Source organism: Sminthopsis crassicaudata, chromosome 2, assembly GCF_048593235.1.
Source record: "Sminthopsis crassicaudata isolate SCR6 chromosome 2, ASM4859323v1, whole genome shotgun sequence".
Taxonomy (NCBI): Eukaryota; Metazoa; Chordata; class Mammalia; order Dasyuromorphia; family Dasyuridae; genus Sminthopsis; species Sminthopsis crassicaudata.
Genome location: NC_133618.1, coordinates 273,216,486 through 273,236,038, shown reverse-complemented (window position 1 = coordinate 273,236,038; position 19,553 = coordinate 273,216,486). Strand labels below are relative to the sequence as shown.

The 19,553-nt window shown below is 32.7% G+C and overlaps 1 protein-coding gene across 4 annotated transcripts in view; it reads left to right on the top strand.

Moving 5' to 3' along the window:
• The window catches only part of TTBK2 (tau tubulin kinase 2), a 249,379-nt gene that overhangs the window by 108,783 nt on the left and 121,043 nt on the right, over positions 1–19,553 (top strand). For all 4 annotated transcript variants that reach the window (XM_074289397.1, XM_074289396.1, XM_074289395.1 and 1 more), the window contains 3 exons: positions 2,746–2,819; positions 11,673–11,813; positions 14,565–14,669. In XM_074289397.1, the coding sequence (XP_074145498.1) occupies positions 2,746–2,819; positions 11,673–11,813; positions 14,565–14,669 (320 nt within the window). The remainder of the gene's footprint in view (positions 1–2,745; positions 2,820–11,672; positions 11,814–14,564; positions 14,670–19,553) is intronic.

The following is a 19,553-nucleotide window of genomic DNA, read 5'->3' as shown; positions in this document are numbered from 1 at the left end:
AGCTTTTCTTTATATTCTAACTTCACTATTTTTTTATGAATTTAATGTAATTATTTTAAATTTTGTAATCAATCTTACATCCCTTTTTTTTTAAGAATTCTCCACTGACAATTATGAAAGGAATTCCCTTCTATTTTCCTGTATATACGTGTGTGTGCATGTGTGTGTGTGCATGTTTATTTGTTTTTTGGTGATGTGACATTTTATATTTAGGTGACATAGCCATTTTGAGCTCTTCTGGTATATGGTCTAAAATATTCTTCCAAATCTATTTTCTGCCTAATTATTTTCCAGTTTTTCTAGCATCCTTTTCAGATAGTAGTCCTTATCTGTTATGGCCATCCTTTAAAGCTGTTTTCACATTAGCATATTGCTGATATCTTTTATATCAGACACTTATTTTTAGCATAAAGCAAATGACATTTATCGATCTGGGCCAATACTGCTATTTATTCCATTGGCAAATAGTAAAGAATTGGCTTAGACATGATTTGTAACAAGGCAAGTTTGCTGTCTATCTTAACAGCTCACTGCCTGGTGATTATGAAGGAAAATAGTGACAGCCTCAAATGTATGATCTTGTCCATACATAGCTACTTTCCAATTAGTGAGGTCCCAGATTAAATGAAGATCAACCATGACAGGTTTTTCTAATTACTGTTGCTCAGTGACTACCCATTAGCACTAAAGAAAGGCTGCTCATTAGGAGCAGTCATTCTTTAGGGCTAGAGACAAAATTTGGTGTGTAATTCTGACAAAAGTTAAGCTCTCTTTCATTACTACAGATTAATTACTTTCCCAACTTTTTTTTTTTTTTTTCATTTATGTGAGGACGTTTTTAATCATTTCACAAAATGGGAGTTTTGTACTGTGTTACATTGAAAAGTGCTTGTGTCTATGGTTTGTATAGTAAAAGATGTCATAAAATATTCCCCTGTGTGTTGTACGCTTGTCATAACCATCTGGATTTCACTATCACTTACTAGCTAAAAGTGGTTCCTGGTAAAAGCTATTGAAAAATTAAATACCACTAAGATCCTCATCAATCAAATAGTCCTGAATCTAAGTCAAGCTTTGACTCTTTCTACTAGGAAAGAGGTTTTAAGATTTATAGGAACTTAGTTCATTGACAAATGGAGAAAAAGAATCACTTCTTAAAGAAATGATATTTATTTTAGTAATGATCTCATTTTAGCAAAGACAGAGTTTTGACAATTTTTGCATGACATATATGTAGGAGTAAACTCTTTTGTCTGAGCTACCAAATATATGGTGTCAGCATCTTCATAATGGAATCTCAAATTTTATCGAAATTAAGCAGTTATTTCCCCCCCCCCATATATATATACCTAAAGAATTAATGTAGCCTATATGTGAGTGCCATTATACACTGGTGATCTATCATGCAAGTGAGCTTGCAAGAATGATATCAATAATAGAAAATTTCAATTCAGTAAATATTTATTATATATTGATATTCTTGGGACAGTGCACATGCCCTTTTCTCTCCTCAGGAGTGTGATTTTCATAATACATACATATGGGACTTGAAGAAGGTTGTTTCATGGCAACTTCTTGAAAATAATTTTGTTTCTTCTGGAAGTTTTATTTGCTGTTATAATTTTGTTTTTTGTGGCATCAATCAGATACTTTTTTTGGGGGGGAGGAGGGTAAGACAATTGGGTTTAAGTGATTTGCCCAGGGTCACATAGCTAGGAAGTGTTAAATATCTGAGACCAGATTTTAACTCAGGTCTTCCTGCCTCTTATTTGTAAGTATTTCTAACAGCAAAAAAATAAGACATGAGAAATAATATGAAATTCTATTTACAATTTTTGCTGTTTGTCATAAACTTTAATGCAGAAAGTTAAAATTGTTAGCTTAGCTAAAATGAAGTTATGTGCATTAAATTTTTAACTAATTTAAATGTTTATTGATGTTTATAATTATATTTGGCGTTATTATATGTTTTGACTAAATTTTCGACATCTAACTTGAATAAATTTTTTTGTTAAATAAGTTTAGTTGAATAATAAAATGAAAAAAAAACAATAAAATTGTTGAAAAATAAAATTTTGTTGAAATAATATAGCTCAGCATAAACAGTGTTGATGGTAATAGCAGTTAATATCATGGAATAGGTTTAAATAACTTTTAAAGCCAAGAGTAGAATTGATGATTGCTTAGCCAATTCAATCTCTTTTGCAATTTCCATATTTATTTTATTCTTCATCTTCTGTGCATTTTCACTCCCTGAATTTGTTTAATCTGATAAAAAAATTGTTATAAATAAAATCATAGAATTTTAGTGTTGAAAAAGCACCATGAAAATCACCTCATATCACCATTACATTTTTATAGATGAAGTTAGAGAAACTTGGAGAAGTTGATTTATTTGAGTCATACAGATAGTTAGAAGCTAAATTGGGACTAGAACTTATGTCTCATGATCCTTAGTCTTATGCTTTTTCCTCTGTATGATGTTGGTTTTATATATATATGTATATATATATATATAGTTAACATCTCTTTCATTTTTTTGTAACTGAGTTTCACTGTATTCTTCCTTATATAGAGTATAAGCTGGTCTGGATCATTTTATATAACTGCACCTTTCATTGTTATTAAGACTGGTCCTACAAAACCAAATATTAAAATATCATATACAAGAGCAAATTATTAGAATTTCAAAAAATGTTTTCCTGAATAACATTTTTCACTTTATTTTTCTTTGGTTTTACCCAGGCAAAGACCATGTTTGCAGATTCATTGGCTGTGGAAGGAATGATCGGTTCAATTATGTGGTCATGCAATTGCAGGTAGGCTTTCTAGAAAAAGCTTTTAAAATCCCTTTCAATTTTAAGGAGACTCTTAATAAAGTTCTGATATTGGTAATAAGGAGAATAATTGTAAGCTAATTATTGATGCCATGTCACAGTTTGTTTTTATGGTTTTGATATGAAACTTGATAAAATTAAAACAAACTAGATGATGATTTATTTGTCATTCAATAATTCCATCAAATAGTAGTTACCTTGGAGCATTTAAAATAGGTTAGTTTTACAAATGTTTAATTTTGTTTACACATTTTCAGGACTATATTTCATGCTTAAAACAAGTATTTACAAAAAGTAGACCTATAGCATAACAAAAAGTATACTTATAACATGGTAAATAATTTTATCATTAGCAAATTAGACTTATATACAGTGTTTGCTATATAGTAAGCTCTCATTCAATGTTGACTAAATGACATGCCTGTGTAATAGTCAAGTGAGTACAAATACTGAAGTGAAAATTTATTTGGGTTGGTTGTCAAAAATAGTTTTGAGTTAGCTAAGATTTCTTGAGCATCCATTGTTTGGAATGTGTTCTACTGGATTCAGTGGAGTTAAAGAAGGATTGAAAGAGTTGGACTCGGACCCACATTTAACACCATATACTAAGATAAGATCAAAATGGTCCATAATTTAGGCATAAAGAACGAGATCATAAATAAATTAGAGGAACATAGGATAGTTTACCTCTCAGACTTGTGGAGGAGGAAGGAATTTGTGACCAAAGGAGAACTAGAGATCATTATTGATCACAAAATAGAAAATTTTGGTTACATCAAATTAAAAAGCTTTTGTACAAACAAAACTAATGCAAATAAGATTAGAAGGGAAGTAACAAACTGTGAAAACATTTTTATAGTTAAAGGTTCTGATAAAGGCCTCATCTCCAAAATATACAGAGAATTGACTCTAATTTATAAGAAATCAAGCCATTCTCCAATTGATAAATGGTCAAAGGATATGAACAGACAATTTTCAGATGATGAAATTGAAACTCATATGAAAGAGTGTTCCAAATCACTATGATCAGAGAAATGCAAATTAAGACAACTCTGAGATACCACTACACACCTGTCAGATTAGCTAAGTTGACAGGAAAAAATAATGATGAATGTTGGAGGGGATATGGGAAAACTGGGACACTGATGCATTGTTGGTGGAGTTGTGAAAGAATCCAACCATTCTGGAGAGCAATCTGGAATTATGCCCAAAAAGTTATCAAATTGTGCATACCCTTTGACCCAGCAGTGCTACTACTGGGCTTATATCCCAAGGAAATACTAAAGAAGGGAAAGGGACCTGTATGTGCCAAAATGTTTGTGGCAACCCTTTTTGTAGTGGCTAGAAACTGGAAAATGAACGGATGCCCATTAATTGGAGAATGGTTGGGTAAATTATGGTATATGAATGTTATGGAATATTATTGTTCTGTAAGAAATTACCAACAGGATGAATACAGAGAGGCTTGGAGAGACTTATATCAACTGATGCTAAGTGAAATGAGCAGAATCAGGAAATAATTATACACTTCAACAATGATATTGTATGAGGATGTATTCTGATGGAAGTGGATATCTTCAACATAGAAAAGATCTAATCCAATTCCAATTGATCAATGATGGACAGAATCAGCTACACCCAGAAAAGGAACATGGGAAATGAGTATAAACTGTTAGCATTTTTTGTTTTTCTCCCCAGGTTATTTTTACCTTCTGAATCCAATTCTTCCTTTGCAATAACAACAAAAACAACAACAAAATTCGGTTCTGCACATATATATTGTACCTAGGATATACTATAACATATTTAATATGTATGGGAATGCCTGCCATCTAGGGGAGGGGGTGGAGGGAAGGAGGGGAAAAATTCGGAACAGAAGGGAGTACAAGAGATAATGTAAAAAATTACCTATGCATATGTACTGTCAAAAAATGTTATAATTATAAAATTAATTAAAAAAAAAAAAGAATTGGACTCAGGAAGTAAATTACATAACATTATTGGATCTGTATCCCAAATTAGACCCTTCCTCATGCTGGAAGTTTATAAACTTCAGTTGACAACAGAAATAGATTGATCTGATTTGTAGAGACATGATCTGATACTTAATCAAATACTGAAATGTTTCACCTAAGTATGAGCTGAAATAAATTAATAGAATAATGTCAACTCTTGGAGAGCTATATTGTTTATATCTGTATCCTTAGTATCTGACAGTTCCTAGTGCGTAAGGAGAGAGATGAGTGCTTATTAAGTAAATGAAATTTATGTATCTGTTATTATAAAGATGTGTGTATGTATGTATATATATATACATATATATGTGTATCTGTAGCATATGCTATACATTTTACACTTATCATTTTATAATATCTTTGTAGTCTATGACATGCCTGTGAACTTGTTGGAACACTAGTGGTATAAATGTTAGAAGATATTCCCCAGGTATTTGTCTATCCATATTTACTATTCCTTTCTACATAGATATCCAAGCCATTCTCTTGGGGAAGAATTCTCATACTGTTCTTTTCATTCCAGTGGATCAAAAGTCGACCAGTGCATAGCACAGTGCTTAACAGATAGTAAACACCTAACAGATGCTTTTATTTCAAGCGGGTTGACAAAACCCCAAAGGTCTTACAACAAAACTTAGTAAGGATGTCTCTTCCTTAAAGTGCTTAAATATCCATATTTCAGGTTGGGAAATGGTAAAATGGTAAAATAGAGTTAAGGAAATGTTTGTTTGAAATAACTCCAATTATGAGTTATGGCTTTAGGAACATTTTAAAGAATCTCAGAGCTCTGGGAGGGGAAAGGATATTTTAAGAATTGAATATAGCTCAGAAAAAAATACAAATTTGTCAGTGGACAATTCAAACTGAGTAATGATTAGATTTCTCAAGGAGAAACATATTGGATGATGAAAATATATTCATTTGTTATATTGTAATAAAGACTTTTGAAAGAAGAGAACATTGGTCCTAATTCACAGAGTAACTTAGAGAGTCACTTTTTGTTAGAGAAAGATAGATATACCTTGGATAGAGTCATTGGTTGTCAGAGATAATTTTGAGTTAGCCAAGATTTCTTGAGCATCCATTGTTTAGAATGTGTTCTACTGGGTGCCTTGGAATTAAAGAGGGATTGAAAGAGTTGGACTCATGAAGTAAATTATTTATCATTATTCGATCGGTATTCTAAAGAGATCATTAAAAAAGGGAAAAAAAACCACATGTACAAAAATACTTATAGCAGTTTTTTGTGATGGCAAAGAATTAGAAATTGAGGGGATGCTCATCAATTGGGGAATAGCTGAACAAGGTATGGTATATGAATATAATGAAATGAAATAAAATTGTTTTATAAGAAATGATCAGCAAGATGATTTCAGAAAGCCTTGGAGAGACTTACAGGAACTGATGCTAAGTGAAGTGAGTAGAACCAAGAGAAGATTGTACATAGAAACAGCAATATCATGTGATGATCAACTATTATAAACTTATCTCTCTTCTGATCCAGGGCAATACCAGTAGATTTGTGATGGAAAATACCATTTATATACAGAGAAAAAATTATGGAGACAGAATGTAGATTGAAACATACTATTTTCACTTTTTTTTCTTGTGGTTTTTCCCTTTTGTCATATTTTTTCTTTCACATATGATTAATATGGAAATGTTTAACATAATTGTCGATGCAAAACTTATTGGGATAGAGCAATAAAATACTGTAGAGCTCAGTACCTTTTTATATTCTTTTTTTCTTAATCACCTCCTCCATCCCCAAAAGTCCAGAACTAAAGAAAAATAAATACAGGATAGTGACATTTTACATGGAAATATGATGGTTAACTTTTTTCTGCAAGTTTGCATCTGTTACCTAATATTATTCTTATAACAATTCTGTAGAAGATGAAGCAAGAATTATTGTCCTGTTTTACAGATGAGGAAAGCAAGGCACAGAAAGACCAAATGTCTTATCTATTATCAACAGCTAATTGTAACAGAGCCACTACTATAAAGTAGTTTCCCAACTCTTAGCCTGATTTCTTTTCCATTAGACCATACTTTTTCCCTAAGATGACTCTAATAGTCATTGTAGATTATTTGTCTATTTCTCTAGTCATAAAAGCCAATAAAATCCTAGAAATAAATAAAATATTCCTGTACCTATGTACAAAACCATGACATATTTGTACCTGTAATAATATTTTGTGCATTCTGGTTTTGTGCTTCAGAAATATAGTGGAATTGGAGAAGATCCAGAGAAAACTAAATTGACCAAAAGGGTGTTTACTATTAAATTATTGTGCATTGTTTAGCTTATAAAGATAATTTAGAGGAAGAAAAGATCAGAATTGATAGAATGATGAATTATTAAGTAAGCTAAATGTATATCTGTTCACTAAATCTTAAAACTTTGGAATTAGGATACATAAAAAAAGTTTTAGAACAAAAAAGGCTTTTTACAATGAACAGTCATCTTGTAAACTTACTATTTGAAAAGGGAGTAATATTATATGGGATTAAGGAAAAATTTAAATGTTTTAATCTCTGTTACTTAGTAATAAGGGAGTCCATGACTATCAGATAAAGTATAAAGTATCTTAACTTATCCTACTTCCAACTTACTAGTTCCAGCTTATTTTTCCAGTCTTATTTTCCTTTGTTCCCTTTGGTGAATTCCACTTTCTAGCCAAATTGCTGAATTGTTCAAATATTCATTGATTTAATTCTGTATTCCCCTAATTCTGTGTATTCATCTAGTCCATTCCCATCCTTGGAATATTCTTCACCTTTCAAATAATCATCTTCCTTTAAACTTTCAATCTGATGCTACCACCTCTATAGGGCCTTTACTGCTCCTCAGATTTTCTTAGAAGATTTTGAGTTTCTCCTTTCATTCTGCTTTATCTTTTTTTAAATAGGAATAGCTTTTTATTTTTCAAAATACATGCAAAAGTAGTTTGCAGAAGCTTGTGTTCCAAACCTTTCTCCCTCCCTCTTCCTCTCTCTCTTCCCTTAGACAATAAGCAATCCAACATAGATTAAACATGTACAATTCCTGCTGCATAAGAAAAATCAGATCAAAAGGGAAAAAAAATAAGAAAAAAAGCAAGAAAACAAGACAAAAAAACACCCTCCTGCCTTTATATACACCCTAGCAGACAGCAAGCTCCACCAGTGAAGGTATCGTGTCATTTTTCATTTCATATCCCTGCCACTTAATTTTTAGAGAATTTGGATGCAGGAGCTTCTGAGGGTGTGTTTTGATCTTGTCACCACAGTAACTTTCTTTGGTCAGAAACTTTTTTTGTGGTCTGTTCATTTTCCTAGCCTATTACTAGACTTTTAACTCTTTGTTGAAGTAGGACTCTGTTTCTAGGGTGGAGGTATACATTGTCCCAAGCTTCAGGTTTTGTGTAGCTGTTTTCAGAGATCCTTCTAGGGACCTGACCACAAGCCCTTTTTTCTGCCCTAGAGCTGTTAGCCCTGTCCCACTGTAGCTGTAAGAGCTAGCTGGGCCAAGGTTGCGCTGGCACGAGCTGCACTGAGACTGCACCACCCAACTCCCACCTCACTGCCACAGACTCTCTGTGCTGATCTTCCAGGACTTCCCTAGTGTCCCAATGCCGAGAGGTCCAGAAGCTATCAGCACCACTGTTGATTCAGCGGCTTTGCTGACCAGGCCTGCATGCTGGCCTTCTACCCTGTGTCCTAGATCTTTTCTGCTGAGCTTCTGAGTTGTTTTTGGCTGGAAAATGTCCTACTCCATCTTTAGGGGTGTTCTGTTGCTCTAAAATTTGTTTAAAGTAATTTTTAAAAGGAATTTGGAGTAGTTTGGGGGAGAGATTGAGTGAGTTCTTGCCTTTACTCTGCCATCTTGGCTCTGCCTTCTCCCACTTAATTCTTTTTTTTTTTTTTCCCCTTTTTTCTGAGGCTGGGGTTAAGTGACTTTCCCAGGGTCACACAGCTAGGAAGTGTCAAGTGTCTGAAATCAGATTTGAACTTGGGTCCTCCTGAATTCAGGAGGTGCTCTATCCACTGTGCCACCTAGCTGTCTCTTTAATTCTTAATAAGAACTGAAATACTTATTAGCGTCATGAAGAAAAATCATACTTTCCTACAATATACCCATTGATTTCATTGTCATAGATGAAAACTGGTATTGAATCTTTAAATCCTAGATGGCATGACACTAACAGGCACAAATTGAACTTGGCCTGAGTCACAAGACCTGAGTTTGAATACTACTTTTGCCATTTTCTACCCATTTGACCTTAGATAAGACACTTAACTCTCTTTGGACCTCAATTTCCTCAGTTAAAAAATGAAGGTATTGGACTAGATGAATTCTAAGGTTTAAAGCTATGATCCTGTGTCCCAGAAACTTGAAATCAGTTTCTCAGCATTTCCTCAACTTTCCTATTTGCACAACAGGACTCAGATACCCAAAAAAGATTCTCCAAGGAAAGAAGTCTTTTCAAGTCCTTCACTTCTGCCTCTTATCACATGAAACTTTAGGCTTTTCTCCAACTTGACATGCTCCTTCATGTTTTTTGTTTATATTTGGGTCCACTTGGAAAATTATTTCAGATGAATTTTTTAAGTTCAGGTAGCCTATAATATTACACTGAAGAGGTTATCTTGTTTGCAACTCATTTTTAATGGACCTTGAATGAGAGAAATTGACTTGGGAAAATTTGAACTGGAGCCAAGAAAACTGGCTAGGGAACTATTGAAGTTCTGTTGAACTACTGAAGGTAATACAGCATATAAAAAAAGAAATTTGTGTAGATGATTAGAGAGAAAGGAAAGATTTGGCCTTTAGAAGCATCTAAGATATGGAGAGGTAACAGAGTGAATTGACTATATGCTTGAAAAGCTGAAAAGAAATGAACAAGGATCCTGGACTGTATACTTAATTTAAAGAAATCTTGACAAAGGCATTTGATGTAGAGTTTTGGTTGAAAATGGCAGAGGAGATGACAGATTAACAGCAAGAAGAAAGTTTGGTGAAGATATAACTGTTGTAGGTTTAAATGGTTATCTTTTTAATTGTTACTAATAGTATACATTTAATCTAATTATTTTAGAGAAATGTGTTTGTATTTTTTTTTTGTAGATTGAAGGTATAGGAAAAATAATCCCTTTATTTTTTCAAATAGACATTTTATTTTTTCTTTTTAAAAAATTATCCATAGTATTTTTCAATTACATGTAAGATAGTTTTTGGAAAAAATGAGCATTTTTGAATGTTAATTTTAATAAGATTTTGAGTTTCAAAATTTTCTGTCTCCAAGACAGCAGGCAATCTGATATAGGTTATATATGGACAATCATTTTAAATAGTCATATGGTGAAACAAAATTCAAAACAAAGGGAGAAAATCATGAGAAGGAAAAGAAAGAATGAAAGGAATAATATGCTTCAATCTACATTCAGTCTGCAGGGAATTGTCTTGGGTCATTATATTGCTGAAGTAGACAAATTTTAGAAGTCAAAATATTGAAATTTGAAGGGAAGGATTGTAGGATAAAATGTTTAGAAGTGGAAGGGATCTTAGAGGTCATCTAGTCCAGCCTCATCATTTAACAAAGGAGAAAAAAGCAGTTGGCAAGGTGTAGTCTAGGAGATTAGAAAACCTGGTTCCATAGTTTAAATGAGTTCTACTTCAGCATTACAGTGATCCAAGACAATTCTATGAGTTTAAATTTGACTTCAGCACTGACTAGCTCTTTAACCCTAGACAACTTACATTACCCTGTTTGCCTCAGTTTCCTTATATGAGAAATGAGTGGAGAAGGAAATGACAAATGCCTCCATTATCTTTGGCAAGAAAACCCCAAATAGGGTCAAGAAGAATTGGACACAACAGAAAAGTAGCTGAACAAATATATCCAATATATTATTTAATATTTCTCAAATACTTCTAGTTTGTCTTGGTATGGAAGTTGCAAAAAATTCTGAAGATTGATTTTTGGAATGCTATAGTGGATTTATTAAAGTTATATAGGTACATAATGATGAAAGACTCATGATTCTTATGTAATATCTATTGCTTATGTATTCAACTTTGTTTTGATGGGAATGAAATTATTCAGATGGTAAGTTTAAGTTGATAAAACCAGGTGCTATTTCAGATGGGAGTGATTGATATGGTGGTTTGGGTCCCAGACATAGAGGGGAAAGAATATTGAGAAAGGGAAATTTAGAGCACCAATCGCACAGTTAGAGAGATGTAATTTCACAAGTCATGTAGGAACCATTCCCTCATTACTGTGAAGGGGAAGATAGAACACGGCCCACTTCCCTGCAGTAATGTTTTGCTATGGTAGTTGAGATGAGGGTGAAAGGCCATGACCTTCCCCTTCTGCAGGTGAGCTATTTACCTTCTATTTTAAAATCAGTATTTAATACTTTCGTCCATTGGTATAGTTAATAGAAAGATGACTTCATTCAAAGCATTTCATTAGCATCTTTGGAGATAGGTATTAGGGAGTATTAATAGTATTAATGCTCTTAATTATTTTATATGCTCTATGAATAGACAGGAGTTTTTATTTCTTGTTAGGACACCAAACATAAAGGGAAAAGTGGTGGTTCAGAATGATGAAATGTTCAAGGACTTTGACTATTCATAAATTGGCTTGAAAAATCTGAGTCAATTGTCTTAGGGAATTCTCTGCTCTTGAATGATAGTGTTTGGATGCAACTCTTGACAATTCTATTAAAAAGCATTTTTTTTTAAATGGTAAGTGAATAATTTCCTAGTCTTATATTAGCATCTGGAATTTGGGTGCTTTATTTGAATTTATGTCTCTGGTTTCTTCAGGGTCGGAATCTGGCGGATCTTCGTCGTAGCCAGTCCCGGGGAACGTTCACCATTAGTACGACCCTGCGGCTGGGTAAACAGATTCTGGAATCCATCGAGAGCATTCATTCTGTGGGCTTCTTACACCGGGACATCAAACCGGTGAGAGTCTTTGTCGGTCAGAACCCTGGAGAAATTTGGTGATTCTGATGCTTGTGATAAGAGACAATGAGCTCCATGTGTAGCAGACAGTTTGAGCAGCTGTTATCCACAAACAGAGCAATGTGTTTTATCTCTTTATTGTGGAGGCCCAAGGGGTGGTCATAGAAGAGGAAAATTTATCTTTTTCCCTTAGTTTTTAAAGAAATTAATAATTATGAAATATTTCTCTCAAAGGTTTATCTCATGCTGGAAAATCTTTTATGTTGGACCCATTTTTATTTTAAAGAATATTATAGTGAAATTGATTAATGGACATTTTTTATCCACTGTGGACAGTTCAGGAGTAGTTGCGAATCATTTCAGAGGCTCTGGAGAGCTCAGAAGAGGGTTACAATGTAATCAGAACAATTTTGTAGGTTCCACAGGGTCTGGAGGCCCTTATGGTCTAGGAGGAATTCTTTTTCAATTGGATTCTCTATAAGAACTTCCTCTTGATGGAGACATAAACCTTGAATAAGTGAAGGTTTCCTTGCTTGAGACCTGGTTGGATTTTAATCATCAGTGAATCTTTGGATAAAATTAATCTCTGTTGATGCATCATTTGATTTGTGGTGATTTTTCTCCTCCTCAGACTGTTCACTTCTATTAGTATAAGAACAAAATAAGATACCCGGGAATTTAGTTTGTAAATTCAGGGATGTTTTTTTGTTTCTTGCATGCATACATAAAAGAGTAAGTTGGGGGGGTAAGTATTAGCAGATCAGAAATAGGGACAATTTTTCCCAAACAAAAATATTTGAGCATTTTTAACTAATTCTTTTTGTAGATTAAAAATAAAAGTAGATATTATGGTAATAGTTTTTTAATCATGTATCTAAATTAGCTAATTACCTTTAGATTTCTTTTTGCTGTATGTTTGGATTTTTAAAAATATTATTTCCAAACATCTTTTCTGTTTGATAGCATATTTTATAAATCATTACTACAATTACAAGTTGTATTTGTAAGAAAACCTGTTGTGATAGACTGATTGGTTTTTTTCTATTCTACCTTTTTGATTGTGATAAAAATCCTGATTTTTCTATTCTGTTTCTTTTAGAAGTTGTCATTCTTACTGTTGGGAAATAGGCCTTGATTTTTCCCTGCTAGGATTTCATTGTTGACTAAGTGACCTATTTTAGCTAGTCTGTATTTATTATAAACATCATATGCTGATGTGCTTAAAAATTATAGTCATCTGTTATTTCTTAGTATATTTCAAACTGAACAGTTGACATGAAAACATAGCCAGCTACAATTAATACATTGCATCATACATCATATGGCAGCTCTTGCTTACTTTTGTTATACTGCCAAAGTAATACTGTAATTTGAGAAAAGTGGGTGATTTGAAGAATTAATGTCATTAAAAAATTTCCCAAACATGATAACATTTTTTTTAAAAAGAGTATTATTTCTCTGCCACATGGTTATTGTCTTTACAGAGTTCTATTCTTACATATGTCTTTTGAGCTCTACAAATCAAATGTGAATGCTTGAGTTTAGGGTCATTGAATACTGATATTCTTTTTAAATGAAGGGATATAGTATAGTATATAGTATAGTTTTCCTAAATTTGTCTTGGGATATCCTTTTGGAATTAGTACTACATGTTCTAATTTCCCCCCCCCCCAAATTAGTCATTCTAGCAATAGGAACTTTAATGGGAGACTCTATGAGATGTCTTTGGATATTTTGGGGTATTTGGATATTATTTTATAATCCCCATTTCCTTCAGATTTGTCCCCCTCCAAACAATAGAGCTCACACAGTTTTGGGGCTATATTAAAACAATGGTATAGAATAAACTAGACTGGCAAAAGATTTGGATTCCTATCTTGCAATGAGTGACTTTAGATTTTTACTTTTAAATATTATGCAGTTTATGACTATATAATTTGCAAGATAAAATGACTGTAAAACTTTGCAAAATAAAAAATGGTAGAAATGTGTAATTGGTAATTTTTTTTTAATTTAAATTCATTTACTAAATGAAATTTCTTAATATTTAAATGAAAATGTTTAAATAGTAAGTGCAAAATACAAATAATCTCATATTATGTAATTTAACTGGACATAAATAGGGTGAAATTGTTACTATTTAATAAAATATCAACAGTAATAGTAGAATAACCATAGGTCTAAGATTCGAACTCTTGAATTCATGGTTATGTTGGAACCACCTCATGCTACCTTGAGAGCTATTTATTAAATTTTCAACGTGATTAAATATATATCTCAAAAACTGACACACACTGTAATACAGGATTTGATGTATTGTTTTCTTTATGGTTTAGATTTACAAAAGTGGGACTTTGATTTAATAATTTTCTTATTTGTTTAGACTTTAAAGTAGGATTTATTGTTTTCTCGATATTATCTAAAATTAAGAAAATGATGGAGAAAATATTAATATTGCAGATTAAACTTAAAGAGTATCTTGTGTTAAACATTTACCAGTACATCTGTCTGAATCTCAGCTCTAGGTTTGCTATTATTGTCTTGCTATGTAATTTCTCTGACTCTACCAATTTGTAAATTGGAAGGATTGGATAAAATGGTCTCCAAAATGTCATATATCCAATATTCTATAATTAGTTTATTGTATTTAAGAAGTCTATGGTTTATAATTAAAACTGGAAATTTTTAAATGAACACAAAGTATGATGGCTAAGCATAATATAAGTCTGTTTTTCTTATTTTTTTTCCTAGTCGAATTTTGCCATGGGCCGTTTTCCTAGTACTTGTAGAAAATGTTATATGCTGGATTTTGGCTTGGCTCGACAGTTTACCAATTCCTGTGGTGATGTCCGACCAGTAAGACTTTACTTCACTATTTTTATATATCTAGGAGTTACTCTGTTGTTTATGTAGTTACACTTGGGGAGAGTACCCTTTTCCTAATGGAGGGAAATTCCCTTCAGAAAGTAACATATCAGGTTTTATGTCTTCATCTTAGACTTAAATTCATTAGTAATTTACTGTTGACAGAAGTGTCCTGGAAAACCAACCCTATCAATGACAGAGTAAGAGTTGCCCATTGATCAGGGACATATTTTTCTGGTGGAGGTGGGAGTCTTTTCTACTTTGGTTAAACCTCTTCCAAGGTCTGTTTTCTGTATGCATGACTAAGTTTATTTCTAAATATTAACTTCTACCTCTGCCAGTTTTTAATGGGTTGAATATTTTTTGGTAAGTATATAATAAACAAAAAAATGTGAATATGCAGTTGAAAACAAATCCATACTAAGTGCCTGATGATTGTGAAGGGGTTTCTTGATTATCCTGGTAATAGACTTAGACTTGAATTATATTTAGGAAAATTTTTATTAAATGCCTTGAATTTCATAAGTTATTCAAGATAACCAGAGAATTATATCAGATTCACTGACACTACCACTACCATTGAATGAATAATTAAGGAATGTTAGGAAAATAATTGGTTTCTCATTTCTCTTTAAAACCTTGCCACTCTCAGTGATATGTTTTACATTATTATCTACCCCTTTGTTTACTTGTCATCTCCAAATAATGCTGCATTGAATTAGCAAAAGTGATCGAGGTAATCTATCAGTTAGTACTACTTATTGAGAATATAGGCATTTTTTTCAAACCAAAACAAACCTGTTTCCCTCCAGAGGTTAGTGAATCTTCATAAATTTGATTTACTGTAAATCCCTGGGAGCTGTAATGATTTATTTATCAACCTTTATTGTTACAGATGATGAATTTCTTTTTAGAGATTGAGATAAATAACAATCAAGGTCATAAATGTGTTTACTTTCAACCAGCTAAAGAAAGTAATTACCAAAAATTAAAATGCCAGGATTCTTTCAAAATAATGTAAATGGAATGGGTATATTGCAAATACATTAGAGGAGGCTATATAATGCTAGCAGTCAAGATTATTCTGGCTCTAATAGCATAAATTAAAATTAGCTTTCATAGTTGAATTTTAAATTAATATCATAGTTTTTTACCTTGGACAAGTCATTTAATTCTGGATCTAAGTTTTCTCATTTGTAAAGTAAGGAAGTTTGACTCAATAGCCTCTAAGTTTCCTTCCTGCTTTAGACTTGTGTTTCTATGAAGCTTTGATATTTGAATCATATATATTTTCATTAGATCTGCTTACAGTTCTTCTTTGCTATCCCATACATTCTGTTAATATGATTTTGATTGCCTTTCCCCCCAACTTATAGGCAATTTTCTTATATGATTTCCTGAAGCATATTATTTATGAAATTTTGTTTCACTGGACAATAAAGAAAAAGATAGAAGCATATTTTTCTCTTTTGGTGTACCACCAATACTTCTCAGATTACTTTAACACCTTCTTTCTTCAAAGTTAATTCCTTTGTTTTGAAATGATTTCAGATGTTCTACCAATTTTGCTATCTTGATTCTGTCAAATATTTCTTGTTGCTCATTGCATTTTTTTTTGGTATTTGATCTCTACAATTATTTTTCTTCAATATTTATCATATTAAATTTCTTCACTTTCTCTTATAAGCCCAATGATTTTTTGGAGGCCTTCTGAGGACCCTTCTACTTTTGCTACTTAACTCTTCCTTTAATTTTTTTTTAATGTTTCTCAGACACTTTGGTTATACTTGAAATCTTGCTAATCTGATGACTGAACAGATTGATTCAAGTACTGCAGCAGTACCTTTTGAAAGATTAATAATTAAAAAAAAAACATGTTATTGGTATCTTTTGTTATATCACATCATATTTATTCTTAGGAATATTTAGAATACCTCTTTGTTATTTCTGGTCAGGCTGAGATTTGTAGGGTAAGTCATCTTGAATTCCTTTGCTTTTTGTACATATTCCATTCCTTCCTGAAATTTCTGGTGAATCCAGAATATTCTTATGTTATTCAAATTTGTTTTCCTTTATAATTGAAGATTTTTCTCTTGGTTGCTTCCAGAATTTGTTGTAAGTGGAACTATTGTTTTGAAGCTAATAGCATAAGTTTTTGTTTTATTTTTTTCTGAGAGAAAATCTATAGATTATCTTGTTTGGAATGTTATTTTTGTTGCTCAGAGGTTCTGGATGTTTTCTTCTATATTTCTTACATTGGGATGTTCAGATTATTATTTTTTGACTTACCATATTCTTCTAGGAGACCTTTAATCTTTAAGTTGCCTCTATGCATCCTGTTTTTGAGATCAATATATTTTATTTGTGTTTCCTTTTAATGTTATTAGTTTTTACTTCTTTTTTGTCAGATTGTCTTTCTCTTCCAGGAACTTGAATTCTCAATTATTTGTCCTCTCTTTCCTTTGGTGAGAAATTTTCTATTTTGTCAATTATATCTTTGTTTTGTCAATTATATTTTCCATGTAGGCCATATATTCTGCATTCACAATTCTTTTTCTTCTCTTTTAATCCATTCAGGAACATCTTGCTGTGATCTTTTGGGCATCTACAGGGTCTTCTGCCTTGTCAGGTTTTGATTTTCCTTGCTTTAGATGCCTAAACTCTTTTTTCAGATCCGGAAGTGGGTGTGTCCTCTATTATTGGTTTTCTTTGTTTATGCTCTAAATTGAACTGAATTTTCTTCCTCCTGAGATATTTAGTAATATCTTTTTGGGGGTTATATTTTTGCACTAGGCTTGAAGTCCAGGAGGACCTGAGTTCAAATTCTTCCTCACACATGTACAAATTGTGTGATTCTGGGCAAGGCACTTGATCCCTATTTATCCCAATTCCCTCACCTGTTAATTAGCGATAATATCTCCCAGGGCTGTTATAAAGATTAAAAGAAATAATTGTAAAGCACTGAGAACAGAGTAAGCACTATGTAAATATTAGCTGCTATTATTATTATTATTTTCCCCTTTTACTAATTTTCTGACTCCCTTTTGATGACCTTGGAAGCTGTAGCTCAAAACCTAGCTTTCTGCCCCATTAAGGAGTAGACAGCATTGGCCCTAGACTGGAATACTTTCCTTCAGACTTAGGGTTTTGCAGTCATCACTTCCCCCCTCCCCAAACACATACACATACATACACAAAATGTGCTCCAGATACCTGTTTCTTAGCCCTGGCTAAGCTCTGTAATAGCATAGAGCATTATTACTTATTACAGCTTTTGATCCAGCAGTTTCTACTGAGTCTGTATCCCAAGGAAATCATAAAGGAGGGAAAAGGATCCACATGTACAAAAATGTTTGTAGTAGCTCCTTTTGTGGTAGCAAAAAATTGAAAATGAGGAGATGCCCATCAATTTGTAATGGCTGAATAAGTTGTGTTATATGAAGGCAATGGAATATTATTTTTCTATAAAAAATGATGAACAAGCTGATTTAAGAAAAGCCTGTAAAGATTTACAGCCTGAGAAATTTCCTAATTTGAGGTCTTTGAAGCACTGGGAGGAGGATAGTTTGGGGTGTAGAGTTAAGTTCTGTTAAAAGTATGTGGTTCAGGTTGTGCAGTTCTGCTTCTGAGAGTGTGATAGTGGTAGGGACTGAGGGTGTGGAGGAATATGTGAGGGAGTGTATAAAGAGTTAGAGATTAGCCTTCTCTCCTGTTCATTGAATTTTTATCTTATTTGGGTTATTGGTTTCCTAGACTTTGCAGGTACTGGAATTGCTTTATTTCTCTTGCACAGTTCCTATTTTGGAGAGGCTTGAGAGTTTATGAGGATTGGGGTGGGGAGGGGGGGGAAGCTTCTGTTTGCTAAGGAAAGAGGATTAGAAACCCAGGGGCCAGTTTTCTTCCCAAGATTTTACTTTTTAAAATTTTGGTTAAGGATTCAGGTGTGATTCTTTGCACTCTCTCCAATTAAAACTCAAAAAATGACTTTTGAGTCTTGACTGTAAGATTCTGAAGTCTATGACACAGCAGAGGGACAAGGGCCAAAATTGGAGAAGGGATACAGGGATAAACATGCAAAGTGGTGGAAGTTTTGTGTTTTAAGTAGTCTCATATTCCTGTTTATCTGCTTGTTTTACTTTGGAATGGGGTACTGTCTTCTTATCTTCTTTCAATTTTAAGTAATCTTTAGAAATAGAGACTAAAACTATTATTTTACTAGTACTCAGGTTTATCAAATTTTTTCTTTTGCCAAAACAAGTTGACACTTTCTCTCCAACTTAGAGATAGCTGCTTAGAATCCTAATTTATCCAGGGTCACACAGCCAGTGTGGACTTGTCTGAGGTGACCTTGAACGAGGACTTGAATGAGGTTTGGAGATCAGGAGCTTCCTATCCATTAAATCATGCTACTTTGTCATTTCCTTTATATCTGACAAATTCTTTCTTTTCGGGATATTGGGTTTGAAGAAAAAAGCTATTCTATCATTTTCTAAGTCTATGAGGCTAGTTTTAAATTTTTATTGTTTCTAATCATAATGTTAGGCTGTCATAATAAAGATTCAACTAAACATTGATGGATAAGAACCTTTGTAAATAAGAATATATTAAAGAAATTAATTTCACTTCACAAGAGAAGCAATAACCTTAATAGACTTTGCTGCTGCTTATTTTCATTTCATTCTTTCCCTAAAGAAATAATTAGTATGTGTGATAGACAAGTTCATTGACAAGGGAACTGAAGTGAAAACCTTCCTAGCTAAATAAGAAATAGTTTATCAGTGAAAACCTTCCTAGTTATATGATAAATAGTTTATTTCTATTTATGCATATTACTGTATTTTTTTACTTTTACCTGAATAAATTACTCCACTAGGT